Here is a 19,884-nt window from a genome sequence, read left to right on the forward strand (position 1 = left end):
GTTACTTAACTCTGGTTTATAAATATGGGGGAAAAAAAGGTGACTGGACTTCAAGGACCCTTGTTGATTTACGATAGGTGATTTATCTTCTGATGTGAAATATTTTAGGGTTAGTAGTGCCAGCATTAGTAGTGAAATTGGTGAGCATTTTCTTTTATTTATTTATTTGTGATACTAGTGAAAGTCTATTCACTTTCCACATTTCATTGTTGTTCTCAATAACATGCTTCAGACAGAAAATGCCCAGGAACAACATATAGCATTAGAGCTACATCTGTTTTGTAGCTTGGAAATGAAGGAACAATTTATGTAGATAAGTTAAGCTGAAGTCTATAGGGGATATTTTCCAATATACTTTATCTTCTAATTCCATATTATCTGCTCAGGTAGAATCCCAGAAGTAAGTTTGCCAGTAAATTCAGCTTACTCCTCTTTATGTACATTTATCATTATCACTTCCTGAATGATTTTTTTTTAATGTGAAATCCTATATTAAACTATAGCTATATTGATGGTGTGCTAAGGAAACTAGCTCTGGGGGACAAAAAAAAACACAAAAAAAAACCTCTAGATTTTCAAAATTCACTTTGCTCTGCTGAATATAGCCCTGCTACAACCATACAATCCATCATAGTTGAGACCAGTAGTTCACAAGACCAAAAGGAAATGGTACTTACTAAACAACATTTTATAGCTTTTTAAGCTAGTTTTATTTCTCAGTTCTCCTTTTTGTTACTACATCTTTAAGTGATAAAATTCAATAAGAATAAGGAGCGTCAGAGAGGTTCTGGGCAGAGTGGTGTTGTCAAGAGGTTGAAAAGATTAAATACTCAGCGTTGAGTCACTGGCAAACCTGCATTTCCAGTGCCTGCAGGGGGTCTAATGGAGATTGTAGAAATATTTTTCTTACATGACTATCTCTTAACAGTGAAAAAGGTAGGCACTATTAGTAGCTGATATATAGGAACAATATGGCATATATATCTAATTGCTCAATTTTTATCCTCAAGCAACAACTAAAACTATCCAAGACCCATATTATCTCTCACTACAGAAGGCATGTACTAGAAAAATACACATAAAATAGTCTTCATTCTAATAGCTCTTTATTTGATCAAACAAGTACTATTGTATTGTGAGTGAGAGTGAGTGAGTTTGCTGTGCTTTTAAACCTTAACCTTGACTTTTTAAAAAACATACAGGACATTACTTTCGATACCACCTAAGTCACATGTTGGGCAACCTTTGGCTCTCTTGGTTTGAAAATCTGGGATTTTTATGATCATAAGATATTTATAGCAATGATAGATATGGAATCCTACCTAGCATACAACAAAACAAAAGGAAATAGGTAATATAGGTTGTGACCATTTAACTCGAACAAGGAGCAAACAGAGCTTGTAGACCAGATGGAGGAAAGATAACAGAGTGATGGACCAGGAAAAAGCAAAAAGGTAAAGCTATATGTGATGCGGGAGCTAATGTTAACACTACCTGGGTGAGGATGGCATTCAGTCGCTCCGACTCACAGTCTATAACCACTTGGCGGTCTTTACTCTTATCCAGGTCTTGGAAAAGTAGACGATAACCTTCTTCAGTTGTTGTGAGAATATTCACAGCTGTGACTTGCCAGTTCTTCTCTGCTGCAGTGTCCAGCACTTTCTGGAGAACAGATAAACCTAGTAAAAGAAGGAATGAGAATTGAATTATTGTATAGGCATATATTATATAACGCATATAATTATATAACATAAAACACAACCTTGAGGGGTTCTGGGCAAGCTATGTTTTAGAATTTGTATGATTATTGCCTGAGGAGCATTTAAATTGTGTTAATTATAAACAGATTTATTGGACAATCCTGTCCTCACGTGCAAGTGAACAGATGCTATGCTTCTAAGAAAAGATTTCCATCTCACGTACCTCGGTCTGCGTCATATATGTAAACAAACTTTTTCCATTTGTAGTACTCAATAACACTGATGAGAGCATCTTGGAGTTCCGGCCTCAACTGTAGGACAAACTGATTGGAAGTGGCTACTGGGAAACTAGGAGTGATGAAGCAGACATGAAGAGCACCGCAGAAAGATGTCAGCATGTTGACTGTCTTCCGGTCATAGAAACCAAAAATGGAGTATACTCCTTTAGAAAACTGCGAACAAACTGGAAGAAAAAAGGGAAAAAAAGGAAAATAAATCCCAATATGAAATAATAATATTCACTCAATTGGTGGTGTTGTAAATAACGTATCTTTCCCAAAAGCATAACAGAGCTGTCAGCGAACGAGAACTCCTCACACATGAATGGATTTCATATTACATACACTTTAATGAAATGTCTTCATTTTGTAAGTTAATGAGCATCCACCTAGGGCTTAACTGTGCATGGGTGAGCAGAATTTGACTCACTAAATTAGTGCAGATACATGTAACAGTATGTGGTACCTTAAATGCTGTTCATACTCACTCAGAAATCAGAGCCTGTAGAGTCAATGCAAAAGAGGGGTAAATAAAGGATTACTGCAAGTAGCATCAGTGATTTGAAGTGGGCATTGTGTTTAATGTTTGTACGGGCAGTATTTCAGTATGAAGCGCTGCACATACGGAGTTATTTAGTGTAACTCCATCGCTCCCCGGCAGCATCATTAGCCAGCCTGAAATGAACCTTCTGACTGGCTAACGTAAATTCTGTGCATAAATGGCATCTATTGCTACGCATGCTAATGATGAGAATTGTGACAAATGGTGTCACAATTCTCATCAGCCTACTTTTCGTATTGTCCCTCCTAAAAGGGAAAAATGACACTGAAGGTGGATCAGGCTGCAAGCCAAACGTTACCTTGTGTTGGATTACATGTAGATTTAAAGTTTAATTTCTTTCTTTTTTTTGTTTTAAAGGGTGGGGATCATGCCAGGAAAGGAATGAAGCAGGTTTGGTGTATAGCTCATGCCCATGCAGTCTCACTGCTTAATTATTTGCCATTTAGAAGTTAAATGGCTTTGTTTATACAGCCCTAGTCACACCTCCCTGCATGTGACTTGCACAGCCTTCCTAAACACATCCTGAAACCTAACCAAGATATGTTAGATTCCTGTATTGCACACACACATATATATATATACCAGTGAACATTTATTCATACTCAATTTTATAAAAAGAAAATGCCACTTGAAACATATTTATGCTAAAACAAAGACATAACATGTATACCCACAGATGTTTGAGCAACTCAACCAGCATGCTGTATTCTTATGGGATCACAAGTAGGTTATTTTAAACTAGAGCATTTTATTTTAACAGTATTTTACTTTCATTTTTTGGTTTAAACAACAAGAAGAAAACTTTGTTCAGCAAATTCCATGTGTACTAATTGGCTGTATACAATGGACACAAAACATCAAGGTACAAAATGAAGCATTATTCTAGAGATGAATTACTTTGACATGTACATAAATGAAGAAAAAGGCAAATTATTTATTTTTACTGTTCGTCAAAGTGAGTTCAATTAAAAGAGCAAGTTTACTATTAGCAGAATGATGCCTTAGTGTAGGTCTGATACTCAAAGGGTGTTGGGGGATTAGAGAATACGGATAATTATCTTCCCAGATGGAACTGTTATGGAGTGTACATTCTCGGTGTACCTGTTTTGATTGGATGGCAACCAAATGACATTTTGGAGGATTGTGCAATGTCACGTAAATAAGCAGCATATTGAGCCACACTGACTCAAAGTCAGTTTAAAGATCCATGATATTAATGGTTTGCTCTGGAAGCTCTATATTTATATAGCTCAAAAAATTCCTGATTGGAATAACAATAAGTGGAGTTAGTTACAATATATGAACATACTGTAACTAAATCCCCATTATTTTTGCCAAAGTCACGTATTTCATTTTATTTACAAATTAAATCCTGCCCATAATGCAGCAAGCACTATTTTTAATGTAAAGACTGGTGTTAACAACATCATATGGTGGGTACTGTGGGGGTGCTTTAAATCACCAGGGACAGTAAACGTTTGAAAAATTGAACATTTGGAAATACTGAAAGAGAACATTTTTTTCAGTCTACTAAAAGGCTGAAATTCAGAAGAAAATTCACCTTTCTTTTAAACAATGATCAAAATGACATGGCGAAAGCAATTTTGGAGTGGCCTTTTATGCCGCTATTGATGAGATTCACGTCAATGGTAGTGATGTCCCGAACGGTTTGCTGGCGAATAGTTCCTGGCGAACAGAGCATGTTCGCGTTCACCACAGATGGCGAACATATGCGATGTTCGGTTCGCCCCCTATTCGTCATCATTGAGTAAACTTTGACCCTGTACCTCACAGTCAGCAGACACATTACAGCCAATCAGCAGCAGACCCTCCCTCCCAGACCCTCCCACCTGCTAGACAGCATACAATTTAGATTAATTCTGAAGCTGCATTCTTTTTTTTTTTGTATTATAATTTTTTTTTGTATTATTTTTTTTTAGACAGAAGTGTGTTATATTTGAGCATGCTAGGCTGAACGTGCGTATATCATGGCTAGTTGCACTGAGGGTATAAGTATATAGCAGTACATTGTTGTGAAAGATGGCTGTCATGTTAAGGGTGTAGCTTGCACGTTATCAATTGTGTATTTATATCAGCAGCTCCACCACTAGTTATAAATCAAGTGTGAGTCGCCCCATGAGATGAGACTAGTGAATAACATAATACATGAACGGTTAAGGTAAAGGCATGTAAGGAACTACGACAATAAACTCTTTAGGAGGTGAAATAATGACATGTTTAAACGCTTGCTACTTTACGATTAGTTAATGTGCAGAGAGCAGTTCATGTGATCAAAGGCATGGTGTGGAGGATCGGCTATATTGGGACATGATTGGCAGGCTGCTGTTTTCTGCTTGTGCTCATCCGATCCCTTCTGGGCGCCAGGTGCAGACCCTGGGAGTCCCTGATACCTGGAACAACAAAGGCAAGTCTCTGGCTGAGTGCCGGGTTCGCGGCTTGAGGTGGTGGAAGCTTGTTTTGTCGGGTGGTCGGATCTGTCCCGGTGGTGCTTCACGTCCGGTGTGGGATTGTGGTGGCTTAAGGTGGAGGCGAGTGCTTGACGTAGGGCAGGCTCTGCATTTCTGTTTGTGCCTCCGGTCCCGTCTTCGACGCCTTTTGCGTTGGTGGATTTTAATGGGGACTGCTTCGCTTAGCTGTGGTGGAGCTTGTTGGGGCTGTGGTGGAGCTTGTTGGGGCTTCCTGCTTGTTATTTGCTTCCAAAATTGATTAAAGAGTCTGTCCAGCTTAGACTCAATATCCTGCCATGCTTTGCTGGTACCAGGAGGACACGCGGCTGCCGCCATATTGGGAGAGTCGCAGATGAGTATGTCAGCCTGGGCGGCTGTGCTCTGTGCGTCCATTTGCTCCAGAAAGCCTCTCAGGGGTGGACCGTGATAACCCCCACCAGTCCGGGGGGGGGGGGGGGGGTAACGGAGCTCCTGCCGGGAAGTAGCTGCTCCTGGGCATCCCAGGGTCGGGAGATCGGCCGCCTTTCCCGCCCGGTGAGCACCAGGCCACACTTGCCACGCGGAGGTAAGTAAGACTCTGTTGAGTTGCTGACCGCTATTAAGCATGTCGGGTCGGTCAGGTAGGAGCAACATTGCTGGGTCATCCCCTTCTGGGGTGAAATTCGCTTGTTGATAGCTGCTTAAAGTGAGATATTGAGGGAGCTCACATGAAGTGCGTCTTTCCTCCATGACAGCTAGGCCCCGCCCCCCGGAAGCTGCATTCTTTGTGAGAGGAGGGACAGTGTAGCTGCTGCTGATTTAATAGGGAAATCGATAGCTAGGCTAGTGTATTCAGTGTCCACTACATTCTTGAAGGACTCATCTGATCTCTGCTGTAAGGACAGCACCCCAAAAAGCCCTTTTTAGGGCTAGAACATCAGTCTGCTTTTTTCTGTGTAATCTAATTGCAGTTGCCTGCCTGCCAGCATGTGTGTCAGGCTCACTGCGTATACTGTGCCCACTTGCCCAGTGCCACCACTCATATCTGGTGTCACAATAGCTTGCATTTAAATAAAAACAACAACTTTTTTGACTGTAATATAATAGCAGTCAGTTTCCTTCACACGTGTGCATTTCAGGGCCTGCCAGGGCACAGTGTCACACCAGTGCAACTCATATCTGTTGTAACAGTAGTGTACATAAAAAAAAAAAAAATAGAAATTTGACTGTGAAATAATAGCAGTCAGTTTCCTTCACACGTGTGCGTTTCAGGGCCTGCCAGGGCACAGTGTCACACCAGTGCAACTCATATCTGGTGTAACAGTAGTGTACATTTAAAAAAAAAAATACAGGGGCTTGTTGTCACCTTTCGGGGACCCTTGGTGCTGTACGCGGCTGGGTGGAAGAAGAGACCTTCAATGACATCAGTGAGGACAAGGAACGGGACATGGCTAGCTTGGTATCCAACCTTGTGCAAATGGGGAGTTTGCGGTTGTGCAAATGGACTGTTTGCGGTGCGTTAAACGGGCAGTTTGGTCTGTCACTGTGAAGCTGGCGTAACCCTTACACTACCTGATCGATACAACATCATACCTGATGTTTTAAAGCACGTTGCTTCAAACAATTTAGGAATGTTAGGTGATTTATGCCCTTTATGGATTAAAACCAGACTCTGCATCAACTATGTAATTTTCCATGGGAGTTTTGCCCCTCCGGCATGCCACAGTCCAGTTGTTAGTCCCCTTGAAACAACTTTTCCATCACTATTGTGGCCAGAAATAGTCCCTGTGGGTTTTAAAATTTGCCTGCCTATTGAAGTCTATGGCGGTTCGCTGGGTTCGCCCGTTAGCGAACATTTGCGGAAGTTGGCGTTCGCCGTTCGCGACAGAAAATGTTATGTTTGCGACATCACTAATCACTGGCCAACCTCCTCTTAACTTGCCCATTGGCATCACACTTTATGTTAAGGAGTATGATCACCTGGAGCAAATTTGTCAATAGAATGTGCAAAACTTAATAAGAGTAAGAAGGCAAAGCGGGTAGATACTTACCCAAATAGACTTTAAAGCTGTTATTACTGCAAAACAGAGCTCAACTAAATATTAATATCAGGAGTTTGAATATCTATGCAAACAGCATATTTTGGTATTTCTTTTTCTTCCGAATAACCACTCAAAAATACCTATTTTCACTTTAAGTAAGTCAAAGTAAATAAGTTTATAAATCTTTGTAAGCAATATACTTTATCTCAATACACGTCTATTGATGACCAAATTGTTTAGAAAATGTAACTGAATATCCCATAAATACAATAGTTATCTTTTGTAAGAACACACTATGTGCAGAATACTGATATCAATGCACAATTTTGAATTCAGGAAAATATGTCCGCTTGTGTAGTAATGGTCACTTAATGAATATGTTTAGATGCTTTTAGATGCTTTAATGTATTTCTGAAAGCCATTACTCTTTTCTAAAATCTACTTAAACTAATTTAAATGGTGTAACCAATCAAACAGATTTAGTAAAATCTTTTATATAAATCACGTTTTTCTAGCTAGGATCTTGCTGTTTGCACAAACATGTTATTTTCAGAAGTTCAGGGAATACCAGTAACCAGTAACTCTTTTATCAGTGATGACTTCCTACTAGCGTGACCTTAAAACAAATCTTGAAATGCATAGACACATTCCCTTCTCTTTGATACACACATCACAAAGACCTGAGCACTGTGATCTTTCTTCACTCATCAGTGACCTCCAAATCCCATTGTGCTTGCTTCTTTGAGCCAGAATATCCTATGATGATTGGTAGCCCACCAGTTGTACTTCATAATAAGTTTGCCAAGAGTTCATCCAACTAGCGATAGACTGAGCAGACTACTTTGAAAAATTCAATCTCTTTCATTTCTTAGCTATAATGTTAAGATTTTTTTTAAAACATTAATACAGTTTGCATCGATTGGTTGGATGGATGGATTGATGGGTGGGTGAATGGATGGGTGGATGGATGGATGGATAGATAGATGTTTTAAAAGATATGGCTTTTTATTTCTATATATCTAAAAAAAGTATGCCACATTAAAACCTATAAAGCTTTTTTATAGTACTAAGTCAGGCTTTTTTATGCTATGTAAACTTTTTCTCTACAACCAATATAGCTTAATTAGCAGTTTTAATATGAAGATTTTCCTGCTGTCATTCTTTGTGCTTTGAACCGATTTGAAAAAAAAAATTTTCATCAAAATCAAACTTATTAGTAGCCATTTCTCTTTCTGCACCTTTATCATGCTTAGCGGATCATTATTCCATTTGAGAAATAAATTCCCCGATCTCTACTTCTATGGCACTTTTTTGTGATAGAAGTTTACTTGCTATATATATCTCTTCTGTATGTATACTAGTTTTTCTGATTTCTTTTTCGGTATTGGCTGTTCACACTCGAAAATTATTTTCAATGGCAGTAACATTATTCTGTTGATAATTTTAGGTTACTACAAAGGTATGATATACAATTAGCATGGGTGGTAGCAAGTGCGATTTTAACCTAATTGTATTCAATATGTAAAGACGTTGTATCTCAACATAAATATAGTCTTTCTGAACATCCTATAAAACAAATCAGATCCACTTTAAGTAGGAGTGAAAAGAGGTTCTGTCACTGTTTCAAACACTTAAACCACCAACATCCTTCAAGTGCACACTGTCTGTGAACATCTAGTTTATAATGCAAAGTAGACACCAACTGAGTATGAATGTTTCACAACTCACTCCTGTGACATGTACAAGTGCACCCCTTACTCGTCTCCATGTTGAACACTATACAATCATAGAAGACAGAGACCTCATTTATTATTGAGCTCCCATGTGTGTACATGCTCGAATGCCGTCTTTTGTCACATTTTTCTTTACATATTTTTATTTCCTGGTTTCCTGACTTAAGTTATCTGACCTGAATGTTTGCTGCCAGCCTTACTTCTGGAACTGATATACCAATCATAAAAATGTTGCCGCCTGTTTTAGCTTTCCATTTTGACTCACTACACCTCTGTCTGGTACTTCTGTACAACACTATGAACAACCTAATGGATTATAAGACTATCCATTACTATGACTTAGCTTTCCACCTTGGGTTCCATATTGGGTTCTAGATCTTAAGGAAAAGCTCACAGTGACTCCTTGCTATCTAGAGGCTTGATTACTCCAGAGGCATTGTGAGCCATTGAGGCCTGCATCAGCTATGGCTACTTCCATGGTATAATAGTAATTATCTGCGTAGTTCATTCCTGAGCTTGCATACCTTTTTTTGTTCTTGTGAAGTTGTATGCACAGTCTTTTGATACAAATATGTACAGGTATTAGATTTTTAAGTTTTTATCAATGATTAATTTGTGGCATTGTTATTTTGCATAGGTGTAATTATTGTCTATGGATCATTCCACTAGCAGTCACACCTAATTTTTTCTAAAAATAAAGTGAAGCTAATTCCAGTTTTCCATTCCAATGGATTTAATATAAATGACAGCATAGTCTGTGAGAAAGCTTACAATTTGATCATCCAGTGTCTATTTTCAGTACAAATGCTTACAAGGTTTGCTTCCTGATTAGATAATAATAATGCTTATATCCAAAGACAATCTTAAAAAATATCAAAAGCTATTTTTTTCTGGTTCAACACTTTATTAAATTGACATTTCAAGAACTATAAATGTTATGAACAAATAAGGAAACACCAAAATACTTGAAAGATGCAAAATGGCACTTATGTCAATACGATCAAAACAATGGCAGCTTAACTGAATGGTAGCACCCAATAAACATTTTCATATATATAATTATGAGATTAATACTTGCATTTCAGAGATTGGTGTTTTGGCCATATTTTAGTAGCTTGGAAAATGTAGACAGACTAAAAACAGGGACGTTTTTGCATGCTAATAAATGTTTACCATTTTTCTACCGATTTTACACGTCTCTATTCTTCATTTATATTTATGTCTGTGGTTGTTTTTTAGAATACCAAGGCCTTGGTAGGAATGGGATCTGCTTGTACTGAAAGAGTGACAACACTTGTCTCATCAATGTCCTTTCTAGCATTAATGGGATTCTCTAGTGCCAGGAAAACCCCTTCAGAGATGTGGGAGTAGTAACTTACCTGAATCCAGTCCACCGGCGGGGAAGACCTAATGTGCATGTGCGGGCAATAGCCACGGGCGCCCATTAGACCTCGCCATAGAAAAGCATTATTCAATGCTTTCCTATGGGGATTTCGGCGACGCTGTTGGTTATCACGCATACCATGAGGACGTCCAGTGTCGTTTAGATGACCAAAAGTCGTCTAAACCCATAAGTCACTCTAGTGGCTGTCTGGTAGACAGCCACTAGAGGAGGACTTAACCCTGCAAGGTTATTATTGCAGTTTATAAAAACCGCAGTAATTACACTTGCAGGGTTAATGGTGATGGTAGTTGGCACCCAGACCACTTCAATGGGCTGAAGTGGTCTGGGTGCCTACAGTGTCCCTTTAAAGTTCAAATGAAATAAACAAACGAACAAAAAAAAATATACAGGTTTGCACACTAGAGTCAGAATGGCTTGCATTTAATAAAAAGACAAAACAATATAAATATTTATATAAGGGTCCCTTATGCTCCACTTCCTATATTAGTAATTAGTTAACATATAGAGAAAATATAGTTCCTCTATACTTTTTGCTAACAATTTGAATCCTCATGAATTTTAGTATATGACAATGGATTGCTTATTCTCAGCCTCCATTAGTGAGAGCAACATTTCATAGCAATCAAACAAAACACACTAAAATACTGTGCAGGGCATAGTGTCTGCTATATAGTTAGAAAGTGCAAACACTACCCAAAGTGCAGTAAAGTAAAAAAAAAAAAAAAAATGGATATTACTGAAACACATACATAAGTCTTTTGTTCTTAGCAGATTCTCATGGCTTCATTTTGGTGGTAATTGTTAACTTGTTCCGAGCCTGGGTTTCGAATCAGTAGGGGACAAAGAAGGGCACAGGAAAGGAAGGGGCTAAAGAGGGAACAGGAGAGAAGGGGGGCTGAAGAAAGGCACAGGAGGGGAGGGGGGCTAAATAGGGCAAAGGAGGGGAGAAGGCAAAAAAAAAGGCACAGGGGGAAAGGATACAAAAGAAGGGCACAAGAGCAAAAGGGGACACAAAGAGACACACATAGGATCTGTTGGGGGGACAAAGAGACACACAGAGGGTCTGAGGAGAGACAAAGAGACACACAGAGGGGCCCGGGTGAAATAAAAAGATACACAAAGTGGTTGAGTGAGAAACAGACACACAGAAGGGCTGAGGGAAAGAGACACACAGAGGGGAAGGGGAAAAAGAAACACACATAAGGGAAGGGGAAAAAGAGACACACAAAAGGGTTTGGGGAGAAACAGCTGGTGATGAAAGAAGCCTGCCAGCCAGTCACATCTGCCAGACACAGCCCGCCATAGCAGCCAGCCAGTCTCCCTGCCAACCAGTCACAACAGCCAATCAGCTACAGCACCCAGGCTGCCAGCTGCAGCAGCCTGCCAGCAACAGCAGCCAACCAGCAAGAGAAATTTGAGACGAGCCAACTTGGACTGGTTATCAGAGAGCTATGTTATATTACTTTATTGTGAATGTAGTCCAGAGTGTTAGAGAGAACTCTCTCAAGGGTCAATTAGACTCCATCGTAGTCTAACATACAGTTGACAAATTTGTGCAATAAATATTCTTAAAAACATAAAAACAATTGTGGATGTTTTTCACGTTTTAAAGTTGGGGTGAGGGTGGGGGAAAAGACAGCATTGGCCCAAGTGCCAAATGTTCTAGGTATGCCCCTGTATGTGAGCCAACACCAGTTAACCCTACAACATGAATATGTGTTCAATGGGAGAGATTAAAGGTGCGGTTTATTAAATTGTAAGTGCAATTCTAAGAATTACCCCAGTGCCCACATTAGTGCATAATCTACTAATGCTTTAGTTTTACATTACTAAACAGAGCATGAATCGGCTGGGCATAAAATTGGATATCTGGATAAAATGAATCTGCAGCACCCACAGGGAAGTGAAGAAGTGACGGGCAAATTCACAATTTGTATCAATGAGCATCTGAGCTTAGCAGAGCTGCAATGTATTAATTAAAGATCATATCTCTCTAAAGCATAACAAGATAACCGACAGTAGCTCCGGATAATCATTAACTTTACTCCCCCTTTAAATTGCGTACACAGGTTGCACAGATGTACCAGCTTAGAGAAGGTTCACAATGTTCTAGGCTAGGCCAGCTGAACAAGCTAAGTGCATTATAATGATAGGGTTGCATTCTACCACCCGAAAGATGTGGGAAGGAACACTTTCAACTTAGAAAGGTATGAAAGGATTCCTGAAAGACTGAAAGGCCGGTAATTTTGCAAAGACAGTTTGAGACCTGATTTCTCTTTGTGTTGTTTGATGGCTTTGATGTTGGGTTCTGGATTTTCTCAGCAGGTCACAGAGAATAATTCAACCTCTCTCTTCAGCATTGCAACATTGTAACTGTACTGCAGCATGATGATTCATTACCAGAGTGATTATGAGGGAGGATATTAAAAAGACAATGCCAGCATTTGTTTGGCTGTATAGTACACTATGCATACACTTTATATTACTTTTCCTGGTTTATCTTCTAGACACCCTGTCCTAACATTCTACTTTTCAGCTAGCAGCTTATCCTAACACCCTCATGACTTGAATTTTTATGTTGAGATCATCAATTTATTATATATTCCTTAGTGTTTCCATCTTATGTACTCATTTTTAGTCAATCCACATCATCATACCATCTTTGTAGCTGAACTGCAAACTGAAATATTAAACACAAGGTTTTTCCTGCACTAGTAGGGTAATAAATATACCAGAAAACTGTCTGAGAATCAGACACACTCACACACACATACAAAAACAAAACGCTAGGACATTTCACAAGCACTTTCGAAACCATAGGTAATTTGTTTGAACAATTGGTGTCAATGGTGGCAGCCACAAACTAAACAGAGCATATTTGGTTCTAGATCTTTAAGTAGAACCCCAGTCGTGTGAATTCCAATTACAATTGATTGTCATAATGAATATTCAGCCTAATATTTACCATGTAGGTAAACTCCATATTGTGACGGCCCTAGGTAAATTCTGTATTCCTAGTAGATAATATGCAATGTGAGTAACTATACCACGATGGATTATTATTTTGAACAGCCAGGAACAAAACAAATTCTAAATCTGGGAAATGCTGATCCCCTCGTCTCATTACTGTTGAATGATGTCGATTTCTATCTTGATTTGTGACAGGTGGAAAAATCTAGTTTAGCTGAAGTATTTTTTCCAAACATGAGATTTAGTTTAGGACCTCCACCACTCGGTCATTTGACTGTTTGGGTCATCCAAATATTGTCCATAAAATATATATTCGGGCAGATGAAAAAGGGCACAAAAATGGGCCAATCAATGTCCTGCAAAATATATACATAATATAATTCTGGATACATTTAAGTGGGTAAATACTTCAGTTTTCCAGGATTTAATGATCAAATACTCAAACAAAACTTTAATGCTGGCATAAAGAATAAAACCATACATTATTCCCTACAGAAGCAATCGTGAAAGTCATAGTAAGTTAATTAGTTTTTATTGCAAATTTATAATAGTAAGGATGTGTATTATTGTTGTCACTCAAAGGGTTAAATAATTACTAGGTGCACATTTCCCTTTCAAATGTGTGCATCATCAAGTTTACATGAATAAAATGCCTGTACTTGGTGCTTTGTTGGTAGTATAATAGTTTTAATGTTGTTGTTATTATTAGTTAGAGACTAGTTTACTGAACAAGAGATTAGCACTGTGGCCTGTGAGGCAAAGCTTGCATAATTAGTTATTCAACTGTCCTTAGCTAACCTCTGTTTTTCTCACTTATCATTCTGAAGTTGCCAGGGCACTATATTTGGAAGAGTACTCAAGACACCAACCAATAAAACATGCGTATGTTAAAGCATCAGGAAAATAGTGCTCGATACATTCCTTTTACAAAAACTAGAACAAAATGTTAACTAAGTAAAATGTAAAGCAAACAGAATAGATAAAGAATGGAAGTCCTAAAGAGTAAAATTAAACTCGTACAACATATAAGGCCGAGATAAGTGCCACTAAGCAATATGGGGGACACTATTACAGACAAAATTAAAATATATGGGCAGAGACAATATATATGGCAATACATTTGGGAGTAATTTGACAGCACAGGGGACATTATATAAGGGCCACTTTGACATATATATGAAATAATAAAATAATATTGGGATATGTGACAGTGTGATGGAAATAAAATACTTGCTATTGCTTGGGAAAAGTATAGTGTATGTGGGGAGTTTATAGCATATGAAGTAGAATACGTCACAAAAGTATGTAATGTAAAATATTATTTCCTCATCTATAAATGTACTGTTATGTAGTTGATTCATTTTCTCATGTTTATAAGCATAAATCAACAAAGCTTTCAGGTGGTATTTTTTTTTTCTTTAAGTCACTTAGTAGTGTAGTGAAGGGACCAAAATCTATAGTATGTTTGTACATCTCGTCAGATCCTGAAAGTTCACGGTTATAATGTGTGTCTTTATTCTTTGTCTTTTTTTCTATAACTAATATGTCACATGTTCTACAATATAAACTCTCTGGGATGCATACAGGAGATATGTTTAAGATTGTAGCATTTATATATTTCCAAGCATTTGTTACATATCATTGCAAGGTTTACCTTGAGGTTTACAATCTGTTAATGGAGTGGTTTGCTTTTAATGCAGCAAGTTGATAACTAAAATTCTTAATGGTATAATCATGGGTTGCTCTATAACCTGTATTTAACAACAGTTTTTTTTTTAACTCCTTCAGGACCACAACATTGCAGGATTGTCATATAGGAAGACATTTGCCTAACCCTGTTCCTGAAGGAGTTAACAGCTGTAGACCACTACATCTCAGCCTCAGCCTAGAATGCTTCATGTTCTCTTTCTCTCACTGGTGTCATGTTTTCTTTCATTTGTTACATTTAACATTTGTGTTATCCATTTTGTGACTTTATATTTCTTTATTAAACAATGGCTGATGCAGAATCAAACCGACAAGTACAAAAAGCAGCCTATATTAATCAGTACATCAGCATCACAACTGTTATTTATAATGAGCCAACAGATTGCAAAGCATTGTACAAGGTTGTTAGTGCCAATAAAACCTCATAAAATGATGACCTGAATTACACCAGCTATTACAAGAAAGACAATGCTGGTGTGCCTAGGTGTATGCGGTAACTCAGATAAATCAGTAAAAACATATAGCCATGATACTGTTCACTTCTTATAAAGCAAAAATATTCATTATAAAATAAAAAAATAAAAATACAGAAAGTGTGTAACATATAATTGTATTTAGCCTAAATCACATGAGAAATAATTCAGTTACATTTAAAAATATAGTTAATTGTTTCAGTGTTTGGAATGCTGATAGCATGGGAATCCCCAAAGGCTTATGTATTATTTTATCAGACATCTATAGCAATGGAGTGTCTCAAGCCACCTCAAAGAGTGCCGTGGCTGCAATATATTCAGGGTTGTAATAGGTTAAATACAGCCCTTAAAATATGTTTTTTTTAATAAGTGTCAGTATTAAAACTGGAAGTCCCATCTGACAATTTAAATTAACAAGTATATTTGGATAGAAGTTTGCATATCTTTCTAGTAAGGCTTTAAAAAAATCTGACATAAGCAGCCGATGAAGGTAAAAAAAAAAAGCCACAACATTAAAGCCATTGATAGATGATGTGATCAGCCACAACATTAAAGCCACCTGCACATGCACAATATTGTGAGAACGACCACCTGTTGTGGGTGATCACAAAAAAGGACAGGAACCACTGCATTATAGTATGCTCCATTGTGCACATTAATGGAACAGAATGACCAGTTAATAAGTCACATTCTAAGCCCTGCTTAAAGGAAAATTCCTGGCACCATAACAACTTCCTCTCAATTATGTTGTTATTCTGTCCGGAAATCCTGGGCATCCATCTTACCTTAAAGGGTCAAAAACCTTCAAATTTTGAAGATATCACCTGCCAGCTCACTACCTCAATCTCTGGTATCAATTGTTATGGCACGAGACATAAGCATAGCTCTTCTCCTGCTATATTGTCATTGTAGGCTGGCTGATAGGGACAGTGAATCTCTGCTAAAGGGTGAGTAAACTATTTAGTAGTGATGTGGTCCCAATGCCCATGGACTACAGGCACCATAACAACTTCAATCACTTTTTTATAAAGTAGGATTTACACTTCCCAATCTGGACCAAATTATGACATGGGTATCTCTGACATTCGACATATTTACCATTCATGAGACCTACACTGGTTGTAAAATATGTTTCAAATTAATTTTATTTAAAAAACAACAAGAGAGAAAAAAGGGGAGAATCAGAACAATAAATCCATGTGTATTTTAGGAAATAGTGTCAATTAGTGAAAATATATTACATATAAAAAAAATAAAAAACCTACTAAAATATGAAGGGGAGGATACTTTTTACTGAAATATAGCACTGTAAAAAGAAGGCAGCACTGTAAAGCGAATGTGGTGCTGGTGGTGAGTTTTGAGTAAGTGGTATGATTCAATAAGAAGTGTACTAATGGGAGACTGCTGTCGAATGATAGTCAGTAATCTAATGAGGAGAAAGAGAGAAACATATACAACAAGAGATTAAGCAATCTAATCAGTGAGGCAAAGTCTAATAATTGGCACGAAGCATACCATGCCGTGTAATGAGACATAGTAACTGATTTAATGGATTTTTATATTTGGAGAGAGTAGTGTCTTTACTAAAAGTGGCCAGTGTAATGAGAGAAGGTGCTATTTGGAGCTGAAACACTAAATGGTCTAGAGAGAGAGAGAGAGAGAGACACTTCTCTATTTGGGATAAGAAATCTAATTACTTTGATAGAGTATGCAGTCTGATGCAACTGAGAAGAGAGTCAGGTATTAGTAGGAAGCAGTCTAATGAGGGATTTGCAGTAAAGTGCAGATTGGTTGCAAACAATTATCAGTGAAACGAGAGTGCAATAGCATCCTTAAACCTCTCACTATTCGTCACTGAGCCAATCAGGATTATTTACTAAACCAAGAATTAAAGCAAATTTTTTGAAGGAGTGGAGACTGGGTGAAAGTCTAACGGAGAAGGGAAAGGAGTTCCACAGAAAAGGTGCAGCCCTGTAGAAGTCTTGGAGGCGAGCATCAGATGTGGGAGTATGGACAGAGGATCTCTTCCCTGATTGTATAAATATTTTCAGTGAAGTAAGTTGCAAAGTTTGAGGCGGGCAGGTTGGTAGGAGGAGCGGGAGCAACAGGGCGAAGGAGAGCATTAAAAGTGTGAAATATTTGTTTGGGTTTGTGGGAGAGTGTGGTTATGAGGGTATTGAAGTAATTTACTTGTGCAGAGGAAAGAGCCAGAGTGTAGGAGCGCAGTATAAATTTATAGTCGCAAATACATTTTGCAATTCATTTGCAATCAACAGCTCCGGATTTAGTGAATAACCTTGAATGTGTTGGCCAATGTGGGACAATGACTTAGCTAGACTAAACACAGTATTTGTAGCAGTATTTAAGAGGGTAATAATGGTTCATCAAAAATGTGTCAAAGTATCCAGTAACTCCTGATCTTACACTATTAACATATGTGCAGACAAGCAATGACTGTCTACATCAGTGGTGTCCAAACCAGCCCTCGAAGCATGCCTACTAGTCCAGGATTTAGGGATTACCCAGTTATGTCAAGGTGTTATTTTTTTCTTTCTAAAAACACCTTAGACATCTAAGGTGTTTTTAGAAAGAAAGAAAAACACCTTGACATAAATCCTGGACTGGATAGTGTGCCTTGAGGACTGGTTTGGAAACCACTGGTCTACATGATTAGCTACCTGAAAGTGTGATGCAGGTTGAAGTTGGATGCACATGGCAAACTTAACGGATTGCTCTTCTAGATATTTGATGTTTGGAATGTAATTTTGACACATGCAAATAGATGTTTGTCCTGTTTAGATGCAATATAAATAAGATAAGAGAATGCTGTTGTTTCAATGAACTACAAAATAAATAATCAGTTAATCCCCTTATCATGATCTTTGAAAGTCTGGAACAATCTTAGGTTTAATAGAGTTATAGTCAATGCATTGCAATGTCTCTTTCATTCCCTGTTTCCATGTCACTATCAGAGAACTGTCCTCAAGACAAGAGCTTCGTATGTACGTGTATATTGCTTTCTGGTGCTGAGACAGAGGCTCAATTCCTATTGGTTTTCATCTCTAAATCTGCATCAAAGAATCAGTAATTTTCTCACTGCAATCTTTGTTCCCTCTATGCCTGGCTAATTTCTTCTTCCCCAGGCAAATATAATTGTTTTAATTTCTATTATCAATTAACAATTACAAAATGACTCCATTCTTATCTCGGGTGCCTGCAGTCAGGTTCTTCTGGATATTTGCCTGGACAAATTAAGCAAATTAACCTATTTTGCCTGTAGTTTTAACAGCTTTATTTTCCTGCAGTAGATGTGTTATTGTTAGGGGAAGAGGTTAACTCTTTATTGGTGGGACTCATCCAGAAGATTCTCTATTTTATATATGAATCAATACACTGGGTATGTTTTTTTTCACAATTTTATAGAACTTTTCTAATAATCTCACATTAAGAAGCTGAATTCCCTTTGTATACATTATTTTTCAATTATCTTTCTCTTTACTTAACAACGAATACAATTTTGGAGGAATAATGGGCAATTTCTGTAGATTCTCTTTAAAATAGTGAATATATAATGCTGTTCCTATATAATGATGTTCATTATATGAATGTTATAATGGCACTGGACTCATACGAGCACAATGTTACTGAAGCAGTAATCACTCTCAGTAAAGGCCAAGCTGGGAGATTCTTTAATACTAATGAATGTGAGTTACATTCCCCAGAATCTTTAGTGCAGGTAGTGAAAGGGTGTGATGACTTTACTGCCCAAGACAATAACCAGTTTGCCACTCATTGTGAATGCCAAATCTCAATTCAGAACCTCTTTTTCACCAACACTTTTGCTTCTTTTGTTTCTCCCTTTGACTGTCTTTTCCTCTTAGCTTGTCTCTGTTCCTCAGTCTCCATCAGCATTTTAACATTGTACCATGGAGTCTTTTCTGCATTTTTCTTTCTCCAAGTATTTTTCATGATTTCTTTACCCTTGTAAGTTTTTTTTCACACAAATCTCTACTAGCCTCCCCTTCTCTTCACTAAATACCTGACCTCTATTAGCATTTTAAACTGTATCCCCATTTATCTCCTTTAACTACCTCTGCTATATGTGATGAGAGTTGACTGTGTGTTATGTGGGGCTGTATGTGTAAGGAAAGTTGTGTATGAGTTTATTGACCTGTTAGTGAAGTTGTGTGTGGGGGAGGGCATGTTTGCAATGAGAGCTGCATGTGTAACTTCATGCATGTGATATGAGTGAATGGGTGCTGAACTGCATGTGTACATTGGGAATCATTATGTAGATGTACGTTGTAAATGTGTGATTAGAATTATTTTGGTGCTGTAAATGTATGATGAAAGTTGGAAAAGGAAGGTTACTTGTGGGTCATGAACGTGGTGTGTAGAGATGATGCCTGTATGGGGAAACTCCCTGATTTTTTTCCTTTAAATAAATACAGGTTCATCTCCACAACCATATCATTTACTGCCTGAAAAGGAAGAGGGATAATCCTTGGTGGTCCAGTGGATGGAGTGTGTGGTCTGCTAGTACTATCTCCGTTTCCTGTGAGCTTGA

The 19,884-nt window shown here is 38.0% G+C and overlaps 1 protein-coding gene across 5 annotated transcripts in view; it reads right to left on the reverse strand.

The window, feature by feature from the left end:
* The window catches only part of GRIA1 (glutamate ionotropic receptor AMPA type subunit 1), a 217,676-nt gene that overhangs the window by 77,163 nt on the left and 120,629 nt on the right, over nucleotides 1-19,884 (reverse strand). For 3 of the 5 annotated variants that reach the window (XM_063447850.1, XM_063447851.1, XM_063447854.1), the window contains exons 3-4: nucleotides 1,924-2,163; nucleotides 1,492-1,679 (exon numbers count right to left, since the gene is read on the reverse strand). In XM_063447850.1, coding sequence (XP_063303920.1) covers nucleotides 1,492-1,679; nucleotides 1,924-2,163 — 428 coding nt within the window. The remainder of the gene's footprint in view (nucleotides 1-1,491; nucleotides 1,680-1,923; nucleotides 2,164-19,884) is intronic. The other 2 variants (XM_063447853.1, XM_063447852.1) reach the window with 1 other exon arrangement.

This window comes from Pelobates fuscus, chromosome 3 (assembly GCF_036172605.1).
Source record: "Pelobates fuscus isolate aPelFus1 chromosome 3, aPelFus1.pri, whole genome shotgun sequence".
Taxonomy (NCBI): Eukaryota; Metazoa; Chordata; class Amphibia; order Anura; family Pelobatidae; genus Pelobates; species Pelobates fuscus.